We start from the raw sequence: 21,943 nt of genomic DNA, 5'->3' as shown, positions 1-21,943 counted from the left end.
CACGCTGCACAAACAATTCATTTTAGCCTAAGCTTTTGCAAACATTCATGTTACAGAAGAGAAGATATCATACAATTAATGAAAAAGAACTGCTGGCATCACCTTTCCCCACGATATTACATAAAAATGGACAACACATTAAATAAACATTCTGTTATTAATCATTAAATATATTAACACCCAAAATCATGTATAAATTAAGAAATAAATGTACAAACTATTTCACAAAGTGCTTTTTAAAATATATACACAACATTCAAGAAATTTCTTAATGTAAGACATTTCAGATTGAAGTTCTGGGATAAGTTTTTTAAGTGTCCTTTTCCTTCAAAAAGTATTAATACAGCACTTACAAAGAAAAAACATAAAAGGCATGTTCCACATTGGCAAGGAACAAAAATTAACTATTTTCACAGTTATCTGAAATGTTTAACATTTTCAACGGGGAAAGTTTAATCCCCGATTCGGTTTGCAAATTAGTTTTATGAAAACTCTCAGGAAAGAACAGAACCAAATCAAGGGAAGTGACTCCCTAAATGAAACTGCTAGTGTCTGTGTCGTTCAGTGGTTAAGAATTCTCACTTCAGTCATTTAATACAGACATGTATTTGTAAGCCCTTACCAGTGTTAAGGGTTTCTAAAACCCATATGTCTACAAAATTAACACTTCCATCCCAATGTAGGTGTGATTCTGTCTCCACAGAAGAGGGAGAATGTCCTAGAATAGGACTTGTACCCGACAGGGACTGTCTTTTTTCTGAGCCGTGATTCTTTATCTGTAAAACGGCAACAGTCATTGTGTCCGTATTTCCCAGCATGGACTGTCAGGGTTCGTCCCAGCAAAAAGCATTCAAATCCAGATAAAGAACTACTTTAAACTCTTAAAACAGAAAACTTAACAGTTGAAAACATCCTCAGTAGACCTGACAGATCAAGAACTTGATGTTTTTGTATTTTCCTGGTTGTCTTGGAAATAAGTCAGCATTTAGCCAAAGATGTTTTTAAATGATTCACAGTAAATATGGATATTATCAACTAGTAAAGGTTGATAAAATGTCCACATGACTTATTAGTGAAATGTAGAATTTTTCCTTCGAACTGACTTTTCCACATGAGCTGTCTTTAATGTCTGCACAGGATTTAAATGGGATTTAATGTCCTAGGAATATAAGAACACAATAAAATCAGCGGTGTTCCTTTTCAAAGTGAGGTGTGAATTTCGGATATCCCTAAAAGGAACGCCTGCTCGATGATCTGAGTAAGTAGGTCCTGGAAGAAATAGTATAAAATAAACAGCATGCCGTCTGTTTGGAAAATTTGGCATCAGTACTTTAAATTATAAATTTAGAATTGGGCATGTTAAATATTAAAATCCCAGAAATGACCGTCAGATAAACAAGATCCAAAGCCGAAGTGATTTCAGAGAACTACCCTCTCCTCCCTTCAGCTATTCCACTCTCCCTAGGTTAAGCTGATCGTACGTTCGTATTTACTTGGGAAACAGTCATTGATCCCTCTTTACCTTTTAATACAAAAACATGTAACTTTTTGGGTACACAGAATTGGTGAGAGACAGGTGACGGGTGAGCTCTGGAAACAACGGTTCACAGCCTCCCCAAATGAAGCACGTTTATCCTTTCCATTGTGTAACAGAAACTGACCCAAAGCACAGAAGATGCCTCCTGCCCCGTCCCCCTGCCCCATCGAGGCACAGGAAGAGGCTGCCATCCAGGGGCCGTGCGCAAGTGTCCGGCTGCAGTGTGACCAGTGAAGGACAGCTTTACACACAGCACAAGTGCGTGAGGAAGAGTCAGACCTGAGGTCTGTGTATGTGAGTACGAGGACTGTGGCATCTTGTAGGTGTCCCATGCCTGGGCACAGAACACTCTGATGACAAAAGGACCCCTAAAGCTAGCTAGAAACACTGGGGCGGGGGCGGGGGACAAAAGGGACCAGCTCTCCGTCGTACGGACGCACACCACTATACACAGCACCAAACACGTCACACCATCAGCGCACGTCTTGCACCAGAGGTGCACACTCAGCGTCATGCCCAGCAGGAGGTGTGCACGTCTCACATGCAGACGCCGCGTGGGACGGAGGCGCAACCCATGGGTCACAGTTCATTAGAACTGTCCCCAGCCTGTCCATCCCCAGGTGGACATGCCATCGCGAGACTCCACAAGAACGCTGTCCCTTACTGCTGGTAATTTCCGTACTGGCCCTGCAAGAGACCAAGACACCGATTACACCTCAACAGTCCTGCGGAAGAGTCTGCACCCGAAGGGAAGATGGCCCCCCGCCCCCGCCAGCACCCAGGTGGGAGATGGAAGGGGGCATAAAAGGCAAGTGACAAACAGCCTCTGCCAGTTTCCATGGGGCAGGCAGGTAACTGCCCTTCTGAACGCCACCGTCCAAGCTGCAGCTACTGGTTTAGATCAGGGAGGGGGGTGTTCGTTCAAGCCGTCACACAGCAGCTCAGGGCGGTGGGTGGGCCAGGTGCCTCACATCGCTTCTGCACCCTGACCCTGCCACGCACAGGATGCCCGCTGCTGGCTCCCAGTGGCAGACAACCTTGGTGCTGCCTCCAAGACTCAATGTCCTGTACGCCCACAAGGAGCATCCGAGCTGCGTTCTTGAAGGCCAAAGACGTTTGCTTCCCGAAGACCCTTCCCTGGGCTTGTTGACTTGGTGTCGGAAACTCTTTAGGTATGACTGTTGCATTCTCTCTCTTTAGGGAGCAGAGCTAGAAGCGTTCAGAAAATAAAGTACAGGACCTTACCTACTCAGTTCCCTGGGAAAAGCACCCATAGTCTATGTGGAGCCTTGACATTTCATTGGCCGTGTCAACTGTCACTAGTGTCTCTGATCCAGCACAAGAAGCCACCAGTGGGCTTTGGCCAAGGGCTCTCTTCAAAGGAGGCTCCAAGAATATGCCCAGGATAATTCTCCTGCCCCGAGCTGTAGCCACCGAGCCTCTTCCTCGCCATCTCCAGTGTGGCAAACCTGGTGGCCTCAGGACCTCTGCACAGCCTCCCCGTGGCTGGCTCACTCCTACCCTCGGTTCCTGGCCCTCTCGTTACCTGTGAAGGGCAGACCCTCGCCATTCTGGGAGCAGGAGAGGCTCTGCTCAGGTCTGACGCCCTCGCTGTCCCCTCAGCAACGCCAGGGCCCGACTCACTGTCATCTCAGCAGAGAGGGCCTCCCCGACCTGGGCTAAGCCAGCCCTGCCACCTGTGTCTTGTCCCCTTGCCCCTCCGGGTCCTCCTCCCAGAACCACCGCCGCTGCTCCAACGCGGGCCCCCTGAGCGTCCGCTCTGTCGGACCAGATACAAGCTCTGACTCTGGTGGCCGGGGTCCCCCAAGCCTGCGGCAGACACTCGACGCTGCCGGGCGCACGGGAACACCTGAGGGACGAGCCTCCGACAGCGAGTTTAGGAAGTGAACAGCCAGCAGCGTCTGACGGGCACACACGGAGACGCAACTTCTAGACCTCACAGACTCAGAGAACGGACGTTCCAGCAGGGACCCCGGGAGCCAACTCGCCCGCCTCACTGGCCCTCGCGACCGCAGGGGAGACCGTCTCACGCCTGGCACACAGGGGCCCGCGCTCTGGAAACACACGGAAGGCTTGCCTGCTCGTAGCCGTAGGGCCGCTGCTGCTGGGCGGCCGGGCCGGTCTGGGCCGCTCTGTAGCTCCCGTACTGCTGGCCCTGCCCCTGCTGGTAGCCGGAGTACTGCGAGGGGGCGCCCTGCGCGGGCCCTGGAACACACACAGGCCGTGAGGCCGCCGGCGCCCCGCCCAGGCCGCCCAGGGCGGGCCCCCCACCCCCACCCGGACGGGGCTGGGGGCCGCTCTTAGCATCCCGGTGCCTGTCCTGGTGGTCACTGCAAACGTGAGGTGAATTCACAGCAAATGGCGAAGGCACACAGCAGGAGGAACAGTTCAGTGGAGACTGGGGGGAGGCTCTGGGAAGAACTGATGACACCAGCGTTCCTGCCTCATGTGAATCGGAATCACCTGTGAGCCCAGTTCGCCGCCTCACACGTGGGGCCACGCTGATGCCCCACCTTGCCAAAGCCTCCCAGGTGACTCCACGGGGGAGGGTGCAGACCCACCGGCCTGGACGTGCGGTTTGGGGAAGGACGGCGTTTGAGTTGAACGAGGATGTTTCCGGGGGTGGCGGAGGGACGCCTTGCACCCACTGAACTCGCCCTCTCGCTGAACTGACACCTGCTCGTCCAGGTCAGGCTGGAGGACGGCTGTTACTGGGGTGGGCTTGTGAGGCCGTCCCCCTGTGGGGCGTCAGGACGTTGCCCTCCGGAGACAGAAACGTCAGAGACACTCTGGGCTCTGGAGGGCACAGCCCAGCACCTCTCGGGAGAGGGTCAGGGCATGACCTGCAGGCAAATGGCCAGGGTGCACTGCTTCAGGTCCACCCGCCTAGGGAGACCAGAGAGGGCTCTGGTCCTGGTGGCACGTTGCTCTGTGGGGCGGCCGGACCCCGGGGAGACTAAGCCTACATCCTGCTCATCTCCTCCACAGGACCGGGCATCTCCTGGAGCTCACTAAGCTCCCCTAGCCCACTTTTCTGTCCAACGGGCTCCCCTGGCCCCTTCCCACTCTGGGAGCCCTCCCTGGTGAACCAAGGCCGACGGAGGGCCGGGCGCTTCCAGGCGCTGCTGTCAGACGGGCCACACATGCACTGAGCCAGGTGAATGTCAAGTGGGACTGGGCTCAGATGAGGTCCACCTGCCCCTGGACTGTTCTCCAGTAACAGGAACCACGGCTCTTTGGGGAAGTGGCTGCTTCCAACACTGGGGGGAAAGCTGTGGCCCCAGAAACAAGAAAGCACTCAAAGCCTGGGGTGCGTCCCAGGGACACAGGTGTCAGCTGGATGAGCTCCTGAGAGCAGGGCTGGGACAGTCTGAACAACAGAATAAAGGAGTGTTGGATTGTAACCCAATGTGTAAGATCAGTAACCGCCAACGCCTACCAGCAGAAATAAACGATTCACAACTAAGCGAACAGGGAGAGACCCATCTTCCCAAAGATGAAATCCAAACAGTCTGTGTAGACAGTGCCCCCTTAAGTGGGGCTGGACTCGGTGACCCCGGAGTCTGGAGGGGGAAAGGGAAGGTGCAGCCCCATGGTCGGCAGGCCCGGCGACACCCACGACCCAGTGACTGAGGTCAGCCTCGGCAGAGACAAGCCATGCCAACCGAGGTGATGCCAAGGCCCTCCACCCCTGTGGTCTTTCCAAAACCCAGAACCCAAGACCACCCTGAGAAGAAGGCCAGGCAAACCCCACCTCAGGGGGTCTTCGAAGTGCCCACCCAGCCTTCCTCACAAGTGCCAAGGTCAAGAGAGACAAGGAAAGCCGGAGCTGCCCCAGCCCAGTGGCACCCCGGGAGCCCGGGGCTGAGTTCTGTGGGGCCCGGGTCTGCAGGGGACGGCGCCCCTCACCGTAGCCTTGCTGCTGCCCAGGGTAGCCCTGCTGGTTGGGGTACTGCTGCTGGGAGTACGTCTGCTGCTGGGCCGTGCCCTGCTGGTACCCCGCCTGCTGCTGGCTGTACTGGGAGTTTCCTGCAGAGGGAAGGAGACACGAGCTCGTTTCCGGAGAGCAGCAGTGGCTCCGTCGTCCTGGAGGCGCGGGCAGCGCCGGGACCCCGAGACCGAGTCCGCCGTTCAGCGCCTCTTCCTTCCCACGACAGTTCAGATGTTTCGTTACACTTTCTCTTACTGTCTTACAGAGAGACAAACACACGGCCAAAATGAAGCAGTTAATGCAATCAAGACAAAGGCCAGCAAGCCCCAAAAGATACACCGGAGTCCTGACCTGGGAACCCGTGAATGTGTCTTTCCTGGAAACAGGGTCTTTGCAGATGTAATTAGTTAAGGGGGGCCCCCACCCAGTGACCCACCAACCCACTGACTGGTGTCTGTTTAAGATTCAGACACAGACACAGGGAAGGCTGGGTGACGGCGGAGGCTAGGGCCCTGGAGGTGGACAGAGCCCAGGATAGCGCTTCCCTCACAGCCCCCGGAAGGATCTGAGTGGCCACAGGGTTAGTCTCTGATTTTCAGTGACCATCAATACTGAATACTTTTAATTCGATTTCTAAACAGGCAGATACACTGACGTGATTCAGAAATGTGAAAACAAACCAAGTCCACCACCGAGTCCACCTTGGAGGGGTCCAGGGAGGAAGGCAGGCACCTCCAGCCTGCCCAGCCCCAGCCTCACGGCCCCCGCCCTCTCCGCTGCTGTCCCGACCCAGCACCCCTCCAGAGTCGCTCCCGGCAGGGAGTGTCAGCGCTCACTCTCAGTGCACTTTGTTTTCACTCAGAAGGGGCACCCAGATACCTGATGCTGCACACCCGGCACGACCCAGGCGACCTACCACAGCTGTGCCCCCGGACATGTCACGGGACAACAGCTCTGTCCAGCCTTTGCTGCTGCAGACGTCTGGGTGGGAGGGAATGCTGTCGGGACTTCAAGGGTCCTGCAGGGGGCTCCGGGGTGGCCCCAAACCCCTCGTCCGGCCCGGCTGGGTCGGCCATGCCCTGGCCCCTTCCAGCCGCTGGCCCTCCACGTTAGTGCCTTTCACTCCGGGGCCCGCCTCCCGTGAACAACCCCAGGACCGGCCACCCGTGCCCACGGCTTCCTCATCCCGCTGGGGGACGAATCCAGTTCCTAGGAAGTTCTTTCTGTCGGCTTCAGTGTCCCCCTCACCACTCCCGCCCACAGCCCTGTCCTCCGAGCGGCCGCAGGCGGTCTGTGCCCCCGACGCGACCCAGCACGCCGCGTGCTGAGGGCGCCAGTGCCGCGGACACGTGTGTGGCCCCGTGCAGCCGGCGTGAACACGAGGGTGGGGCGAAGCACCTCCAGCTCCAGGAGGAGGCCATGCCGGCTGCCACACCTGCCTCAAAGGAAGTTACTGAATGTCTTTGCAAACTCCTCATCAATCACAGAAGGCAAGAATTTGTGACCCAAAACGAGGTGCAGAAACATGCGCTTCAGGCTCCGAAGGGCTTGTCCCGGGCGACTGTCCGCGGGACGCTCTTAGCTCTCAGGACCTGCTGGAACTGAGCCGCGGAGGCGCAGGGCGCGCAGGGCTGGGGAGGGGCTGCAGGGACCAGCCCCACGGGGCCGAGGGCTGCCTGGGTGGGACCTCTCCTCGCGGCACTGACACCCAGGCGCTCAAACGCCCGCCGCAGCAGACTCTGAATTTCACACGTGTGACTGTTTTTAAAATGGCTGAAACCAGCAAACATTCATCCACTTCAAGTGTGGCTGCTCGGGGTGCCTGGTGAAATGGAACCTCACGGGCAGCTGCCACCCACTGACAGGTCAGGGCTCTGCAGTTACGAGGCCTCAGACCTGGAGCCGCACTGCTGGCGACAAGACCTGGACTCATGGGCCCCCTCCCCAGGACCCACCTCCCCGTGGCCCCTGGCCGCAGCTGCCCTCCGCCATGTCCTGCCGTGAGGGGCCCCCTTTCGTGGGCACGGCCCTATCCCTCGAGCCTCCTACACGTGCGCCACTGGCACAAGCAGCAGCCAGTCAAGGGCCCGCGAAGCTGCCCGTGCGCCTAGGGTCCTGCCTCGGGGCCTCGTTCTCGAGAAACCTCCAAGGTGATGGGCACGTGGTGTGCAGAGACGGCTCGCTGACGCCATTGCCAACAGTGAGAGCTGAGGTGAAAAGCAGCAGGTCCCCTGGAGGACAGCGTCAGTGGTGCCCAGGTGTTCATGGGGGGCTACAGGTGCGCTTCCTCTGGTCGTGACTAAAGGCAAGACTGACCGTCACGCAGATGGCTGCCTGCATCGCGGTGCGGGAGAAAGCTGAGGAAAATCCACCTGTTCACGGAGAACAGCCAACACGCAGCCAGCCAGTGTGTGAGAGCGGCGGGGGGCGCGAGCTGCTCGTAAACAACTTGACTTTGAGATGCTTGAGCTCCTCGGGTCCCTAGTCTTACACTCGTCACAAGCGTTCTAATCCAGCCAGGTCACTGCACCTGCTCCGGGCACAGGCGGGGCCAGGGTGTGAGGTGCCCGCCTGGCGGGGGGACAGCCCTGGGTAGAGTCCTTAGGGAACCGACTCCCCGGCATCAGGTTGGTCTGAGCGCGTGTCTGGGAGCCAAGACCCACACGTGTGAACACAAGACGCCGCACGGGGAAACACAGGTGAGTGACCACAGCACAGCCTCCAGGGTGACTTCCCCCGTACTTCCCAGACTTTCTACACTCTCCTACCATGTGTAACCAAGAGTCAAAGCTGTGCTTCGGAAAACAGTACAGAAGTTCCTCAAAATGTTAACAACGGAATGACCACATGATCCAGACCCTCCAGCTCCAGGGACTCGCAGGCAGACCCTGCTTTACTGTGCTGCGCAGATAACCGCAGTGCGGCTCCAGGTCCGAGGCCTCGCGCAGCTCAGCGGTAGAGCACAGGCTTAGCATGCACAAGGTCCTGGGTTCAACCCCCAGCACCTCCACTAAAAAAAAAAAATAAACCTAATTACCTCTCTCCAACCCCATTAAAAAATTTTTTAAAAAACCAAAAAAACTGAAAGTTTGAGGTGACCCTGCATCGCAAGCAAGTCTGTTGGGGCCATTTTTCCAACAGCATTTGCTCCCTTCATGTCTGTGTCCCTTTGGCAATTCTCCCAACATTTCAACCTTTATTTATTATTACGTTTGTTACCGTGATCGGTGATCAGTGACCTTTTATGTTACTACTGTAATTACTTATTTGCTTTTCATTTTTAATAAGATATGTATACTTCGTTTCAGACATAATGCCACTGTACTCTTCACAGACTATAAACCAAAAACTCACGTGACTGGTTTTACTGCAATATTCACTTTATTGCGGTGGTCAGGAACCAAACCCGCAATATCTCAGAGGTCTGCCTGTGCCCTAAAGAACTGAAAGCAAGGTCTCCAAGAGTTACCTGTAGACCCATTTTCACAGCAGCGTTATTCACAATAGCCGAACGGGGGAGCAACCCCAGTGCCCACTGACAGGTAAACAGATGAGCAAAACGTGGTCTAGACATACAGCAGAATGCCATTCAGCCTTAAAGAGGAAGGGGGTTCTGACACCTGCTACAACCCGGATGAACCGTGAGGACATTACGCTGAGTGAAACAGACCAGTCGCAAAAAGGCAAATACTGTATGATTCCACTTACATGAGGTGCTGAGAATAGTCAGAATCTGAGACAGAGTGGGTGCCAGGGGCTGGGGAGGGGAAGCGCTGGGGGGTTAGTGTTTACTGGGGCAAAGTTTCAGCCTGGGAGCATGAGAAGGTTCTGGAGGTGATGGTGGTGGCGGCTGCAGCACAATATGAAGTGCTTAATGCCACTGAACCATGCACTTAAAAATAGCTAAACAGTAAATTTCATGTATTTTTACAATTAAAAAAATGCCACCAAAAAAGTCACATTTTCAAGTCACCCGTTTTGTATTTATTGTTTGTTTTTTCCTCTCTAGGGCCTTCCTGGAGCAGTTAGGTTTTCCCACCACTGACCAGGGAGGCTGGGATCGGAGCCGGCTGACCTCACATCCCCCGTGTTTCGGGGCCTCCTGAGGGTGGGGGGAGGTACCCTCACCCTACGGCCTGGGTCTAGCTGGCACCCACTTGGGAACAGACTATGCCTGCTTCTTCCCAGTTCCGTACTTGGTAACGTCACTTTGGCGACTTTAAGTCAGCCGGCGGGGACCTGGGTGAACGCTCCAGACCAGGGCTTTCCATCTGGGGAGCCACTTCCAGCTCGCCCTGCCTCACCCTCCGGCTGCCGAGGCCCCACCCAGAGATGCGCCTTACCTGGCCAGCAGGTGTTTGAAGACACATTCCGGCCACACTCAGCACAGCAACACGCCCACGGGTACTGCCTGCCTGGCTTGGGAGGTGGGGGCTGGGGGAGAGGTTGCCCGGGTCCCTGCCGTCCACCTTCCCGCCTGCTGAGTTTGGAACAACTGATGGTCTTGACTGAGGAGCCCTGAGACCAGCTCACCCAGGCTGGCAGCTGGACCCGGTGGTGGGTTTGCTTTACGAACACACGGGCGAGCAGGGACGCAGTGCCCAGCCTCCATGCCCACAAAGCCCGCATGCGACACGCCCCGGGCGTGGCGGCGGCCTTACCGCCCTCGTAGTAGTGCTGCGTGGGCTCCTCAAATGGCCGGTCGTAGCTCTGCTCTGGGTAGGACGACTGCTGGTAGGCGTAATCGCCGTGTCCTGCAAGCAAACGGGGGTGCCGTGCGGTCAGCGAGGCCCCCAGCCACCCAGGCCCCGGAGTGACAGCTGTGAACACAACGGTCGGGTCAGGAGAGCTCGGGCTTGGCGCCGGTCTGGTTCCCCACAGACGGAGCCCATGCTGTCAGGCAGCCGCAGGTCCCTTGCTTTAAAGTGCAGGTGGCCACCCTGCTCCTCAGGGAGTGTGCAGACAATGAGCCTCAGTTCACAGAGGACAGAGGACACTCGGTGCCTCACACGTGATACACACCAGAGGCTGCTGGCTTTAACGTTGCTGCAGGTCCCCATCCCGCCGCCTGCTCCTGCGGGTGTTCCGTCAGGGGCGCCCGGCCCCTCGTGAGGCCTGGTCTCCCTTACGTGGAGCAGCCAAGGCTGGCCCTGCACTGGTCTCAGTCACCTCCCCGCCGCCCACTGTCTGACCGTCACATGGTTCCCTGACTGGGGGTCCTCCCCAAATCCCACCCATCCTCTGTGGCCACTTTAAATGCCCCCAACATAAATCCGGGGGCTATTTGAAGGCACTGAAAGGTGATGTGGAAACGGAAAATGACCTGCAGAAACCGTAACGGAGCAGCTGGGAGGTGAGTGTTAGGAGACACGACAGCTCAATGTGCCCCTTCCTGGAGGCACTTCCCAACGTGATGGAACCCCCCCCCCTTTTAGGACGTTCATATCCGTCCACTCAGGGGACTACACACCCCGCCCCAAGGAGGCCAGTGGCTGCAGGCTGTGCTGGGAGCCTCCCTCTGCAGGCACTGGCCTGCCCCACGCCCTGGGGACCCTGGGTGGGTGACGGGGCAGTGGGGCCTCACCGTCGGGGTAGTATGGCTGGCTCACGGGCTCCGAGGCGGCCTGGCTGTGGCCATACTGCTCGCCACCGTAGTACTCTTCCTGGCCGAGGTACTGCTGCGATGAGCCTGTGGGGGGGCAGCAGGGCACGTCACCCTGGACCCGGGAGCCTCCCTGACGGGCCACCCTCCAACCAGAGGACACCCCACGGGGGCCCCACGGAAAACTGGGCAGTCTGCTTTCACGCGCCGCCCCAGCCCCAGCCCAAAGCCCAACCAACACCGATCCCCAGGGGCTCCCGGCTGGCCTCCAGGAACAGCGCAGGCCTTGAACGCCTGTGTAACTCCATAGCCCCCACATACCCTCACTCATCGCCAAAGAACTCCCCTGGCTCCGCGCCCCGCTCCCCTCACCTTGCTGGGAGGGCCGGTAGGGCGCCAAGGGCCGCTGCCCCATCATGCTGCTCCCCTGCCCGCTCGGGCCCATCATGGCCATGGACTGGCCCTGGTAGTGCTGGCTCCCGCCCTGGGCCGAGCCGTAGTGGGACGAGGCCGCCTGCTGGTGCATCATGGACACTGGGCGACATGACAGACCCCGAATAACCCGAGAAGCCCCCGGGGCGGCATCCTCCCCCCACCCAGCCCCACCGCTCTCCTCCGGGCCGGGCCATCCCCGCGCCCTGCCCTGTCCCTCAGGAACCGTGAGACTCCCACCCACCTGCCCCCAAGCCCCCAAGGCTGGTCCCGGGGAGCCCGGCACCTCGCCCGTCCCCAGACTCGGGCCTGTCCTTCCATGTAACCCCTGCCCGCAACCCCCTGGAGCAGCGTGCCCAGCATGGCAGTGGGGGAGCCACGTCAGGCAAGTGAAAACAAACAGGGGGCATCTATCTCAGTGACACGCTCTATCTGACTCAATATGCTCAAAATAGATTGTTTCCAACCCGCAGTGAACCTAACGAGAACGGGGGACATACTCACGTCTCCTTTATCTGTGCTAAGCCTTTGAAACTGGGCGTCTGACACTCATGGGCACCCCAGTCTGGACCTGATGCTGCCCAGGTGCTCAGGGCCCCGAGCGGTCACCGCAGTGGGAGGCCCACTCGTGGGGCCCCTGGGCCTGCCCTGCATGCTCCCTGCTCCTGTGCACTGGCCATGCCGTGCCCCCACCTGTCCTCCCAGTGAGGCGAATGCCACCCCTCCTCAGAGCTTCCCTGAAGCTGCTGCAGGGAACAGCCTAGCCCCTCAACACTGGCCCCCGCCTGGCCTGCACCTGCTGGCCCCCGGCCGTCCGGAAGCTGCAGGTGGAGGGCGGTCTGCGCCCGCGTGGGAGGGTCCCGGGGCCGGGCGGGGCGGTACCTGGGTTGGACTGCATGTTGATGTTGGCCCGAGACACGTAGTTGCTGATGGTGCCCTGGCCCTGCAGAGGCACGCTCTGCGAGGCCGGGCCTGAGTGGCTGTAGCCGGGCCCTGAGCCGTGGCTGCTGCCGGACATGCTCATGGAGGTCGTGGGCAGCGTGCTCTGCGCCGTCTGCTGCATGGACACGTGGTTCGGGCCTGCCAGGAGGGGCAGGGGAGACTGAAACCCACCGAAACCCCCTGACGGCAGCCCTGGCCTCGTGCCAGGACCTGCGCTTCCTTCCAGTGACTGCGAGGAGGAGGCCGACCGAGGTCCGTGGCCCCTCGGACGATGGGAAGGGGCCTGATGCTGAAGAGGAGCTGCTGGCCCACTGCTACACTGTCGTCAGTGGTTCCCGGTGGCTTTACTGGTTCTTGACCCAAGGACAGGAATGTCTACGGAAGCCCCCACAGAAGCTCATGCTGAGATGACGTGGCCCCAGACCGACAGTGTCGCAGCCAAGCAGGGGCCCTGGAGTGAGGGCTTTATTCCCCTGCTTGCTACCGCACACATGTGCCTGTGGAAGGGTCCCCCTGGAGCAGAGGGTCCCAGCCGCCCAGGGCCTGTTCTGTTCCCTAGACCCGACCTGACCCCGACACGCCCCGGCTACTGACCGTTGCCGATCTGGGCCTGCATGAGGGAGGACGGCGGCAGGCCCGCGCCGATGGCATCACTGAGGCTTCCCTGGGAGTGCAGGCCCTGGCTGGAGCCACTCTGGGACAGCCCTCCGGGGCCCAGCGTCATGCTCTGGGTGGGCGGCTGTGGCAACAGGAAGGTCACCGAGAGGACCGTTAACTCAGAACAGCCACCGGAAGCCACTCCAGGTTCAGCTGTCCCTGAGAGCTGCAGCCTCACTTCATGGCCACCTGGTGGACGCCTCTAATCCCCTGGCGGGACGACCACGGACGACCGGCTCAAACACTCAGGCCAAGATGGAGACGACACACCCACCAAGCGCCAGCCAAGCTTATCAACGCACGTTTGGAGGCCCAAAGCTGGGCCCCCTTCCTGGGGTTCGGGGAACTGCTCTGCCGGCCCGCCAGCTGTGCCCGCCTCATCCTGCTCCTCCCCCTCCCCGTCCCACTGGGTCTCAGCAGCCCGGCCAGCCCTGTCCCTCACAGCCCCTGCGCCCTAGGGCCCTTGTATGACCAGACCTGTGCCCCAGGCACCCTGCCCCTCCTGGCCCACCCCCAAGCCCACCTCTGGTCACAGGACACAGAAGGGAGGTGGAGCTTACAAGGGGCCCCCTGCATCCCCACCTCCCAGGTCTGGATCAAACAGCCGCTCCGAAGGTTCAGATCAAAGCTGTCTACACCTGGCCAAGGAAATGGAGTTTCCAGCAGGATCGCTGGCATCTGCAGGGTGAGGGACCCCGACGTGACTGGGCAATCAAGACTGGTGTAACATCCTTACTAGCAAAACACATCCTGGCGTTCACAATGTCACCGTGTTCCTGGGGCCAGGGGCCTTGGGAGGTTGGCTGCTGCCAGCACCACATTTGTGCTGGAACCCAGCAGCCACCCCGGTCACCACGGCTGTGACTCTCTGCTCACCTCGAAGGAGGCCTGAGGCAGCCGCTGCTGGACCCTGCTTTCCCAGCAACAATTTCATGTGGGGAAAATACAGTTTTAAAAGTCTAACAGAGAGTAACCCATTTACACTCACACTGGAAGGGTTTACTGTGCTGGCACCTTTTAAAGTTTTGTGGGTGAATCAGAGCAACGCATGCTCATAGGTCACAAATTTCAAGTCGCTCAGAGTGGCTTACAGTGACAAGCCGGAATCCCCAGGCCCTCTTCTTGTTCTCCCCCAGACCTGCTTCCCACTGTTTAGGTCTGGTTTCCTGGGTCACCTCCCTCTGCTAAAGAAGCCGACAGCAGGACCTCAACCAGTTCACTTTCTGTATGTCGGGGAGTCCCACCCACACCACTCACGCCATCAGTCCCCTGAGCTGCTGCAGGGAACCCCAAGGGGTCTGAGGCCCTGCCTGACTGCACTGGGCAAGGGGAGTCCCCTGCCCCCCGTTGGCAGGCACTCACGGCAGGCAGCAGGGACTGCATGTTCTGGTTGGAGTCTGCGATCGTGGCCAGGTAGACCAGGTTCCGGTGCAGAATCTGCTGGTACCTGCAGGGAGGGGTGCAGGTGAAGCAGAGGAGCCACAAGACAGCCTTGCCCAGGGGACGGGGCTGGGGGCAGAGCACTTGGTGGTCCGAGATGGGCCAGGCGGGGAGGGGAGGGGTGGTGGTGGTGGAGGCCAAGGAGGGGGGTGCCACCAGGTCTGCTCAGGGGACGGAAGTCGGGGTGGGTCACAACAAGGCAGAGCTGGAAGGACGCAGGAGGGGATGCCAGGGGACCAGCCTCCTCCAGTGGACACTGGCACTAGGCTAACTCGACACCGTCAGAATGCCCCCGTGACTCTGCATCTGGCCCCAGGGTCACACGAGGTCCTACCTGGAGGAGCCTGCTGTCCCCTGGTGTGGCGCCTGGGCACCCCCGGCAGCCATCCCCTCCCCTCACGCTCCTGTGTCCCTCCAAACCTGGCACCTCTCAGGGGGAGTGAGCCGGGGGGAGCGAGGCTGCCCTCCAAGGGGCATCTCAGCAGCTCAGCTGACCGCACAGCCCCACTCACCCAGGCGGCTAAGCCCCAGGGGAGGCAGGGACGGGCCTGCGTGGCGTGGCCACTTACTGGGTGCACTCGGCAGCCTTGCCCTTGCTCTGGTAGTCCAGGATGCACTGGATCAGGTGGTGGTTCTCGTCCAGCATCTGACAGAGAAGCAGATGTGAGCACGGGATCACCGCAAGTCTGCGGGCAGCCGGCTGGCGGCTCATTAGCCCGGTGGTGCCTGTCCTCAGCGCGCAGGCACAGTGCTCCATATACAGACCTGCCCGCTCACCGCCTGCCCGCAGGGTCAACCCCCGACCCAGAGCCCCCAGCTCTCACTCTGCCAAGGAAAACTCAACCTGCAGGACCCCATGTTCTAGGACCCTTGACCCCAGGGCCTCTGCCTGCTGGAGGGACCCAGCGTCCGGAGCAGGGATCCCAGGACCCTGAGCGAGTCTGGAGGGCGTGAGATTTGCCATCGCAGCCCCACAGCGGGTGTTCCCGGGGAGGCGGCAGGCACCCCAACAGAGCATCACGGAGCCCCTCTTCAGGTGGGCCACGTGGGGGCAGCACCTGTGAAGGCCGGGGAGAGGGAGGAAGGCCAGGTTGGAGTGTGGGGGGCCACACACAGGAGGCAGGGCCTGAACACCCCTACCTGGACGTGAAGGGGAGAGGCCCATGCAACCAGCTGCCCCCTCTGGAGGGAGGCGCAGAACCACGTCCAGAAAAAGGCCTTTGCTCAGAAACTCTCCTGAAGGAAAAATCTGTGCCTTCACCTCCTGTTGTGTCTGGTCATCTTGGCCCCAGGAGGCTCCTCCCAGTGGCCTCAGCTCTGCAGGCCCCTGGCAGCGCGGGGGACGAGGGGCCACCTGCCGCCACAGAGCTGGGGACCCCGCGCCCCATCCCCAGGGCTCTGCCCGTCCCTCAGGGAAACACGGCCCAGGTCTGGCTCCTTGGGAGGGTCACCAAAGCGCAGAGAGGCTCTCCCTGCCCCTCAGCCCCTGAGTCTTCAGGGTTGGCTTCTGCTGCTTTTTTTTTTTTTTTTTAAGTTACATCATCCTTCTCTGGGCTTCACCGTTTTCTCCCCACCGTGGAGAATGATGCCTCCACGCGGCAATTCCCGCCTTGGCCGAGCAGCTGGCCCGCGACGGGAACCACCAGGGGGCGCTGCGGGCCCGGAGCCACCCGGGGAGTTCACCTGTGGGCAGGTGCCTAAACCCACGAAGGGGCCATTCCCGCCGTTTGCACAGGAAGACTGCTTCCCAGATTAATAAGAAAGGAAAACGGCCGCAAAAGCCCGTCTCTGCTCCCCTCCGAGAGCCTCCCGGGAAGGCCCCAGGGCTCAGCTTCCTCAGCTCAGTCCAGCCAGGCTCTCTCCCCAGGACCCACATCGTGTTGTTTTAAGCACACGGTGTTCATTTCAGTATCATTTGTAACAGCTCAGAAAAAGGGGGGACACTTAAATGGTCAATGACGGGGTGCCTTAAGCCAAGAGAGTAAAGCCATACGAAGATGTTAACCAGCCATTACAGACATTTTCACAGATTTTTTTAAGCACAAGAAAGTGTTACACTGTTAGGATTTCTTTAAAGCAAGGTACAGAGTATGATCTCAGTGAACTTAGGACCAGTTGAATGAAGGAGGCGGACTGGGTGTGTGCTGACCTCCAAACCCTCCCAGACCCACCTGGTGACTAAGGGGGAAGGGTAACTGCTCACGGGGACAGAGAGCAGCACTGAGACGGCAGCGCAGGCAGCGGGCTCCTAGAAACAGCAGCAAACGCAAGCGCATACCTGAGCCAGCGAGCCCAGGGCGCCGGAGCCACTGCGAAGACTCCCCCAGCTCAGGAAGGTGGAAACTCTGGATCCCTCCCCACAGCTACCTAGGAGGGGGACGTGGGGACGGTGGGGGCATCTCAGGGAACATGACTGGCCCGGGAGGCCAGTGCCAGGACACTGACGGCAGGAGGGCACCCCCAGTGAAGCCCCAGTGTCCTCTTACCCAGCGCCCTGGTCCTAATAAGGGTGACGGATGGCCCGCACCAGCGTTCCTGGGAAGCCTGTAAATGAGATGAACCAAAACCAGCCACGGAGGCCAAACGCTGGGCGAGACGAAGACCATGCAAGAAGGAGACTCGAAATACAAAAGAAAAGAGAACCGTAACTACCGTTAATGTCCTCCAAGATGCAAGGACTCACTGTGTCAGGTTAAAAAAGGAGCTATTAAACACAGCAGAGACAACAAAGAGAGCTCTGGGGTACCTAGAACATATCAACCAAGACAAAAAAAGGAGGAAAGGGGGGTGGAATACGTAGTAGAAAACTCCTAGACCCAAAAGGCCAGGCAGAAAACAGAAAGGGCAGCTGCGGCCGGGCAGGACGCTCCTGCCCCCCGGCCCCCCCCCCCCCCGCCTCCCCGGGGCAGACCCGCCCCCACGTCCTCCACTTAACTCCTCCCTGAAGCACCCAGAGAACAGCGTCTGATGCACATTTCCTGAGTTTTTCAGATGCTAAAACCACCACCAAATGGAAGAAATGAACCGCGGGGGGGTCATGAGCACGCAGCCCCCAGACCTACTGGCCCCTCAGGACTGAGGACGTTAATCTGTGACACCGCCCGTTACCACACCGTCAGCCAGTCAGAGACTCGCGCGCAGCCGGGACCCCCTCCCTCACCTGGCCCTTAAAATGCGTTGCTGAACCGCTCCGGGAAGTTCGGGTTTCTTGAGCCCGAGCCGCCGGCCCTCCTCGTCTGGCCCCTCAGTAAACGCTGCACTTGCCCTCAGCACAAGCCGGCACCAGTAGAACGGGCTTCACCGCGTGCAGGGGAGTGGGCCTGAGTTTGGTTCGGGAGCACAATGAAATTAGAAGTCATCCAAGTGGCCAAAAATAACTGTTCCAGGACTTTAAGAAGACAGAAAAAATAAAGTCATCCAGAAATAACTGTTCAAAGGCCCAGCGTGACAGACACACAGGGGCCCAGAGAGGTCCTCAAAGTGAAAGGAGCAGAAGCCGCGTCACTGAGCATCCCACACAGCACAGAAGCCTTGGGCACCGGGGGAGCAACGATCCCACCCTGAGGAAGACTTCCTGGGAAGCCTGGGTCCTGAGGAGGCTCCATCAGGAGGGCAGACTGAATCCCGGGTCAGGAGATTTTCCAAGGAGAGGTGACCGCGTCGTTAAAAAGACCTTCTGAGGAGGAATAATCCGATCCTAAGGGACACATCCTGAAGAGAATGACCTGAGCCTGAGGGAGACCTTCAGGGGAGGGCTGACGGGATCCTGAGGGAGGCAATCTTAGGAGAGATGAGTTGATCCTGAGGGAGATTTTTGGAGGAGAAATGACCCCATCCTGAGAGAGAATGTCAGAGCAGGGATGACCCAGTCCTGCAGGAGACTTTCTGAGGAGAGCAGACTGAATTCCAAGGGAGACTTTCTGAGGCAGGTTGACGGGATCCTGAGGGAAACAATACGAGTAGTGTTGACCTGATCGTTCTGGAGGTCTCTGAGGAGGGGTGACCCGATTCTGAGGAAGAGTTGCTGACTGGAGATGACCTGCTCCTGAAGAAGACTTTCTGAGGAGAGTTCATGGGGTCCTGAAGGAGACAATACAAGGAGTGACGACCTGCTCCTTCTGGGGGTTTCTGAGGTGGGAGGACCTCATCCTGAGGGAGACTTTCTCAGGAGTGTTGACAGGATCACGAGGAAGACAATCTGAGGAGAGATGGCCTCATCCTGAGGCAAAATCCTTAAGGAGGGACAACCCAGTCCCTAGGGAGACTTTCTGAGGAGAGAGGATCTGATCCTGAGGGAGACTTAGAGATGACACCCTCTGTCTGAGGGTGACTGCCGAAGGGGAGAGGACTGGATCCTGGGGAAGTACTCTGAGGAGAAGTGAGGCAATCCCTAAGGGGACATCCCGAGGGACATTAATCTGATCCCAAGGGAGACTTCTCTCCAACTCTTTCGGCAGCCAAAACACTAAGTGTCAGGGTAGGATGAACATACTTAACACAAAAAGGAAAATTCACCTTCCACCCAAAAAGAGCACAATAACTGACCTTTAAAACGTCAGTTTTAAAGACAAAGAAGATGGAAGTAGAGTTCCCCACCGGGAAACTGAACACACATGGCGTGGGAGTTCCATGTACCACGAAGCACATCACTGGGGCAAATGGGGACTCAGATTGAGTCCTGCACGTCAGATAACAGCACCGTATCCATGTCGGCTCCCACACTCCGATCACTATACTGCGGTTATGTCTTTCTTTGGAGGAAAGTGATGCTTCAGCATTTGGGAGTGAAGAGGCTTCAGGTCTGCAACTTACTCTCAAATAGTTCCAGCAAAAATAGTATTTATATACAGGGCAGGGTGGGGCAGGGTGAGAGGATAGTAAACGAGGCAGTGTGTTAAGCTGGGGAATTCAGGTGAAGAGCATACAGGAACCCTTTTAAAGGTTCATGTCCCAGAGGGAGAGTGTAGATCCATGGTGGAGCGCGTGCTTAGCGTGCACAAGGTCCTGGGTTCAATCCCTAGGACCTCCATTAAACAAACAAGCCAACCTAATCACCTCCCCCAAATAAATAAATAAATAATACCCCCAAAATGTTAAAAAGATTTTTTTAAAAAAGGTTTAAACTGAAAAAGGAAGAAAAAAAAGGTTCACGTCCCATACACCTTTTCTCGGGAATCTACAACAGAATGCGGCCCAAGACAAGGGCACAAACGCCAAAAAGGGAGGATCTCAGACCAACACAGAAGCCAAAAGAAGCTCGACCATGATGGAGGGAGACCCGTGGAGGCCCAAGAAGAGCAGCCCTGAGACAATGATCCTGACAGAACACCCGAGATGAAGAGGCTCCAGGGAAGAACGTCCGAGATAAACTAGGGAGAAGTGATTACAAGCAAAGTGAGATTGCCCACTCCAGGGAGAATGAAAGACTGGGCAAGAAGAGTGATCCTGCGATCCTGCACGGAGCACCATTTATACCACCACAACCAGCAGGAAGCCCTCCGGGGGCAATGGGTGCACCGGCGGGTTGGGGGGGGAGGGGCACACACAAGTGAAGTCCCCACTTACCATCATCATCATGTGAGATCAGCAAATGTTATGGACTGAGTATCTGTGTCCCCCCAAAACTCCTATACTGAAGCCATAACTCCCCATGTGGCAACATCCAGAGGTGAGGCTTTTGGGGGTGACTGGGTTTAGATGAGGTCGAGTGTGGAGGCCCCACCATGAGATTAGCGCCCTTATAAGAAGAAGATAACAGCCGAGCTTCAGAGCTTCCTCTCTCGTCTCTGTGAAGAGCCAGAAGGCAGCCATCCACAAGCCAGGAAGCAGGCCCTCACCAAGCCTGCCAGCACCTTGAGCTTGGACTTCCAGCCCCAGAACCGTGAGAAACGAAGGTCCGTGGTTTCAGCCGCTCCGTCCATGGTGTTCTGTTGTAACAGCCTGAGCAGACGAATGCAACAGACGATGCCTAAAACTAAAACCATTCCAGAAGTAGCTACTTGGTTTAGCAACAAAAAGAGCGAGAGGGCGCTGCGCGGACGTGGAAACCCTGCAGCACTATTTGACTCCTTATGTGCACATGATGAGCATAAACTCTAACCTAAAAACAAGGAATAAGTGACAAGAGGGAAACCCTGGCTGTCTCCAGGGCAGAGATTATGAATATAGATTTTAATTTCTTTATGCACTTGTGTTTATGAAAATGTCTAAGACAGGCATGTGTTTGTGCTATCATTTAAAAGAAGCCTGAAAGGAGTCTGGGACTGCTGAGCTGGGCGGGTCCAGGGGCCCCTGGATGCTTCTCTATCTGGTATGTGTCTAAAAATGTGTATCTTTAATATGAAGTTGAAAAATAAAGAAACCACTTACACCGATTAGAGAATTAACAATCTACTTCTTCACATATTTATTACCGTCTCTGGTTGACACCCAGCTCCCGAGCTTTGTCACAGGCGATCCTGTCTATTCCCGCACCAGAAGGCACGCCCCTTGTACTCTGTCCTGTTGGGAAGCCTGATTTCCTACAGGTTCAGGGGTGACGGGGCCTTGATGTCACAGAGAAAGGAGTCTGAGACTCATGAAGTGTGAGGGCTGAAACCCAAATGCCAGGCATGGCTCACGGCCTCTGGAGGCGAGGATGTTGGGGGCAGTTAGTGGAGGAAGTGGCATCGCCATCTGGAGCTCAGCATTGAGGGCCAGGCGGTGAGAAGTGGTGAGATCCCATCTCAGAAGGCCTGTCCCAGGCCTTGGCGAATTCGACAAGCAGGTGGCGAGATCCCACTCTTGCTCATGGTGGCACCAGCGGCAGGGAGAGACAGATGTGGACACATGTCTGCTTGGTGCCACAAGGTGGCAGCTTGGTGAATATGATCTTGGCAGCGGGGGGCACCCAGGGATGCTGTCCAAGCCTTAGGGGGAGAGCGGACCAGGAGCGCATAGGTGGAGAGGGAAGGACAACCCAGGTGGAGGGCAGAGCACAGGCAGAGGCCTGGCAGAGCAGGCACATCCAAAACTGGAGAGAAGTTCTGGGAACTGGATAAGAGGGTATGGCATGTCAGAGATGTGGAGCTATGGGGCAATTAGGGGAAAGGGAGTCCTGAGCCAAACAGAGTGAGGGTGACCTTCTGAACTGCAGTCTGGGCTGACTGCAGGGGCTGGTATGAACAAAGTCACAACATACACAGACGTATCTATTACCCATTGCTGTGTAACAAACATCCCCACATGCAGTGATGAAAACTTCTTAGCTTGGGGCCATCTGAGCAGGTCTGCTGCAAGTCTCACATGGGCTCACCTCTGGGATCAGGTCAGGGCCTCCTCCACCTGGTCATCATGGTGGTCTCAGGGCTCTTAAGAGGGCAGCCCCAATGTAGGTGCTTAC

The 21,943-nt window shown here is 57.4% G+C and overlaps 1 protein-coding gene across 14 annotated transcripts in view; it reads right to left on the bottom strand.

Moving 5' to 3' along the window:
* The window catches only part of SS18L1 (SS18L1 subunit of BAF chromatin remodeling complex), a 28,562-nt gene continuing 6,619 nt past the window's right edge, over positions 1–21,943 (bottom strand). For 2 of the 14 annotated variants that reach the window (XR_012500692.1, XR_012500693.1), the window contains exons 2-10: positions 15,132–15,208; positions 14,485–14,569; positions 13,061–13,204; positions 12,406–12,607; positions 11,464–11,625; positions 11,074–11,178; positions 10,151–10,243; positions 3,636–5,743; positions 2,204–2,224 (exon numbers count right to left, since the gene is read on the bottom strand). Coding sequence is in view for 4 of the 14 variants with exons in the window: in XM_074347533.1 (XP_074203634.1) it covers positions 2,198–2,224; positions 3,636–3,763; positions 5,468–5,743; positions 10,151–10,243; positions 11,074–11,178; positions 11,464–11,625; positions 12,406–12,607; positions 13,061–13,204; positions 14,485–14,569; positions 15,132–15,208; positions 17,049–17,168 (1,419 nt within the window). In the remaining 10 variants the exon portion in view is untranslated. Of the gene's footprint in view, positions 2,225–3,635; positions 5,744–10,150; positions 10,244–11,073; positions 11,179–11,463; positions 11,626–12,405; positions 12,608–13,059; positions 13,205–14,484; positions 14,570–15,131; positions 15,209–16,840; positions 16,930–17,048; positions 17,456–17,722; positions 17,883–21,943 lie in introns of those variants that run through there. The other 12 variants (XR_012500695.1, XM_074347533.1, XM_074347534.1 and 9 more) reach the window with 12 other exon arrangements.

Source organism: Camelus bactrianus, chromosome 19, assembly GCF_048773025.1.
Source record: "Camelus bactrianus isolate YW-2024 breed Bactrian camel chromosome 19, ASM4877302v1, whole genome shotgun sequence".
NCBI lineage: Eukaryota > Metazoa > Chordata > Mammalia > Artiodactyla > Camelidae > Camelus > Camelus bactrianus.
The sequence above is the reverse complement of the archived record's forward strand: the minus strand, read 5'-3'. Positions and strand labels throughout refer to the sequence as shown.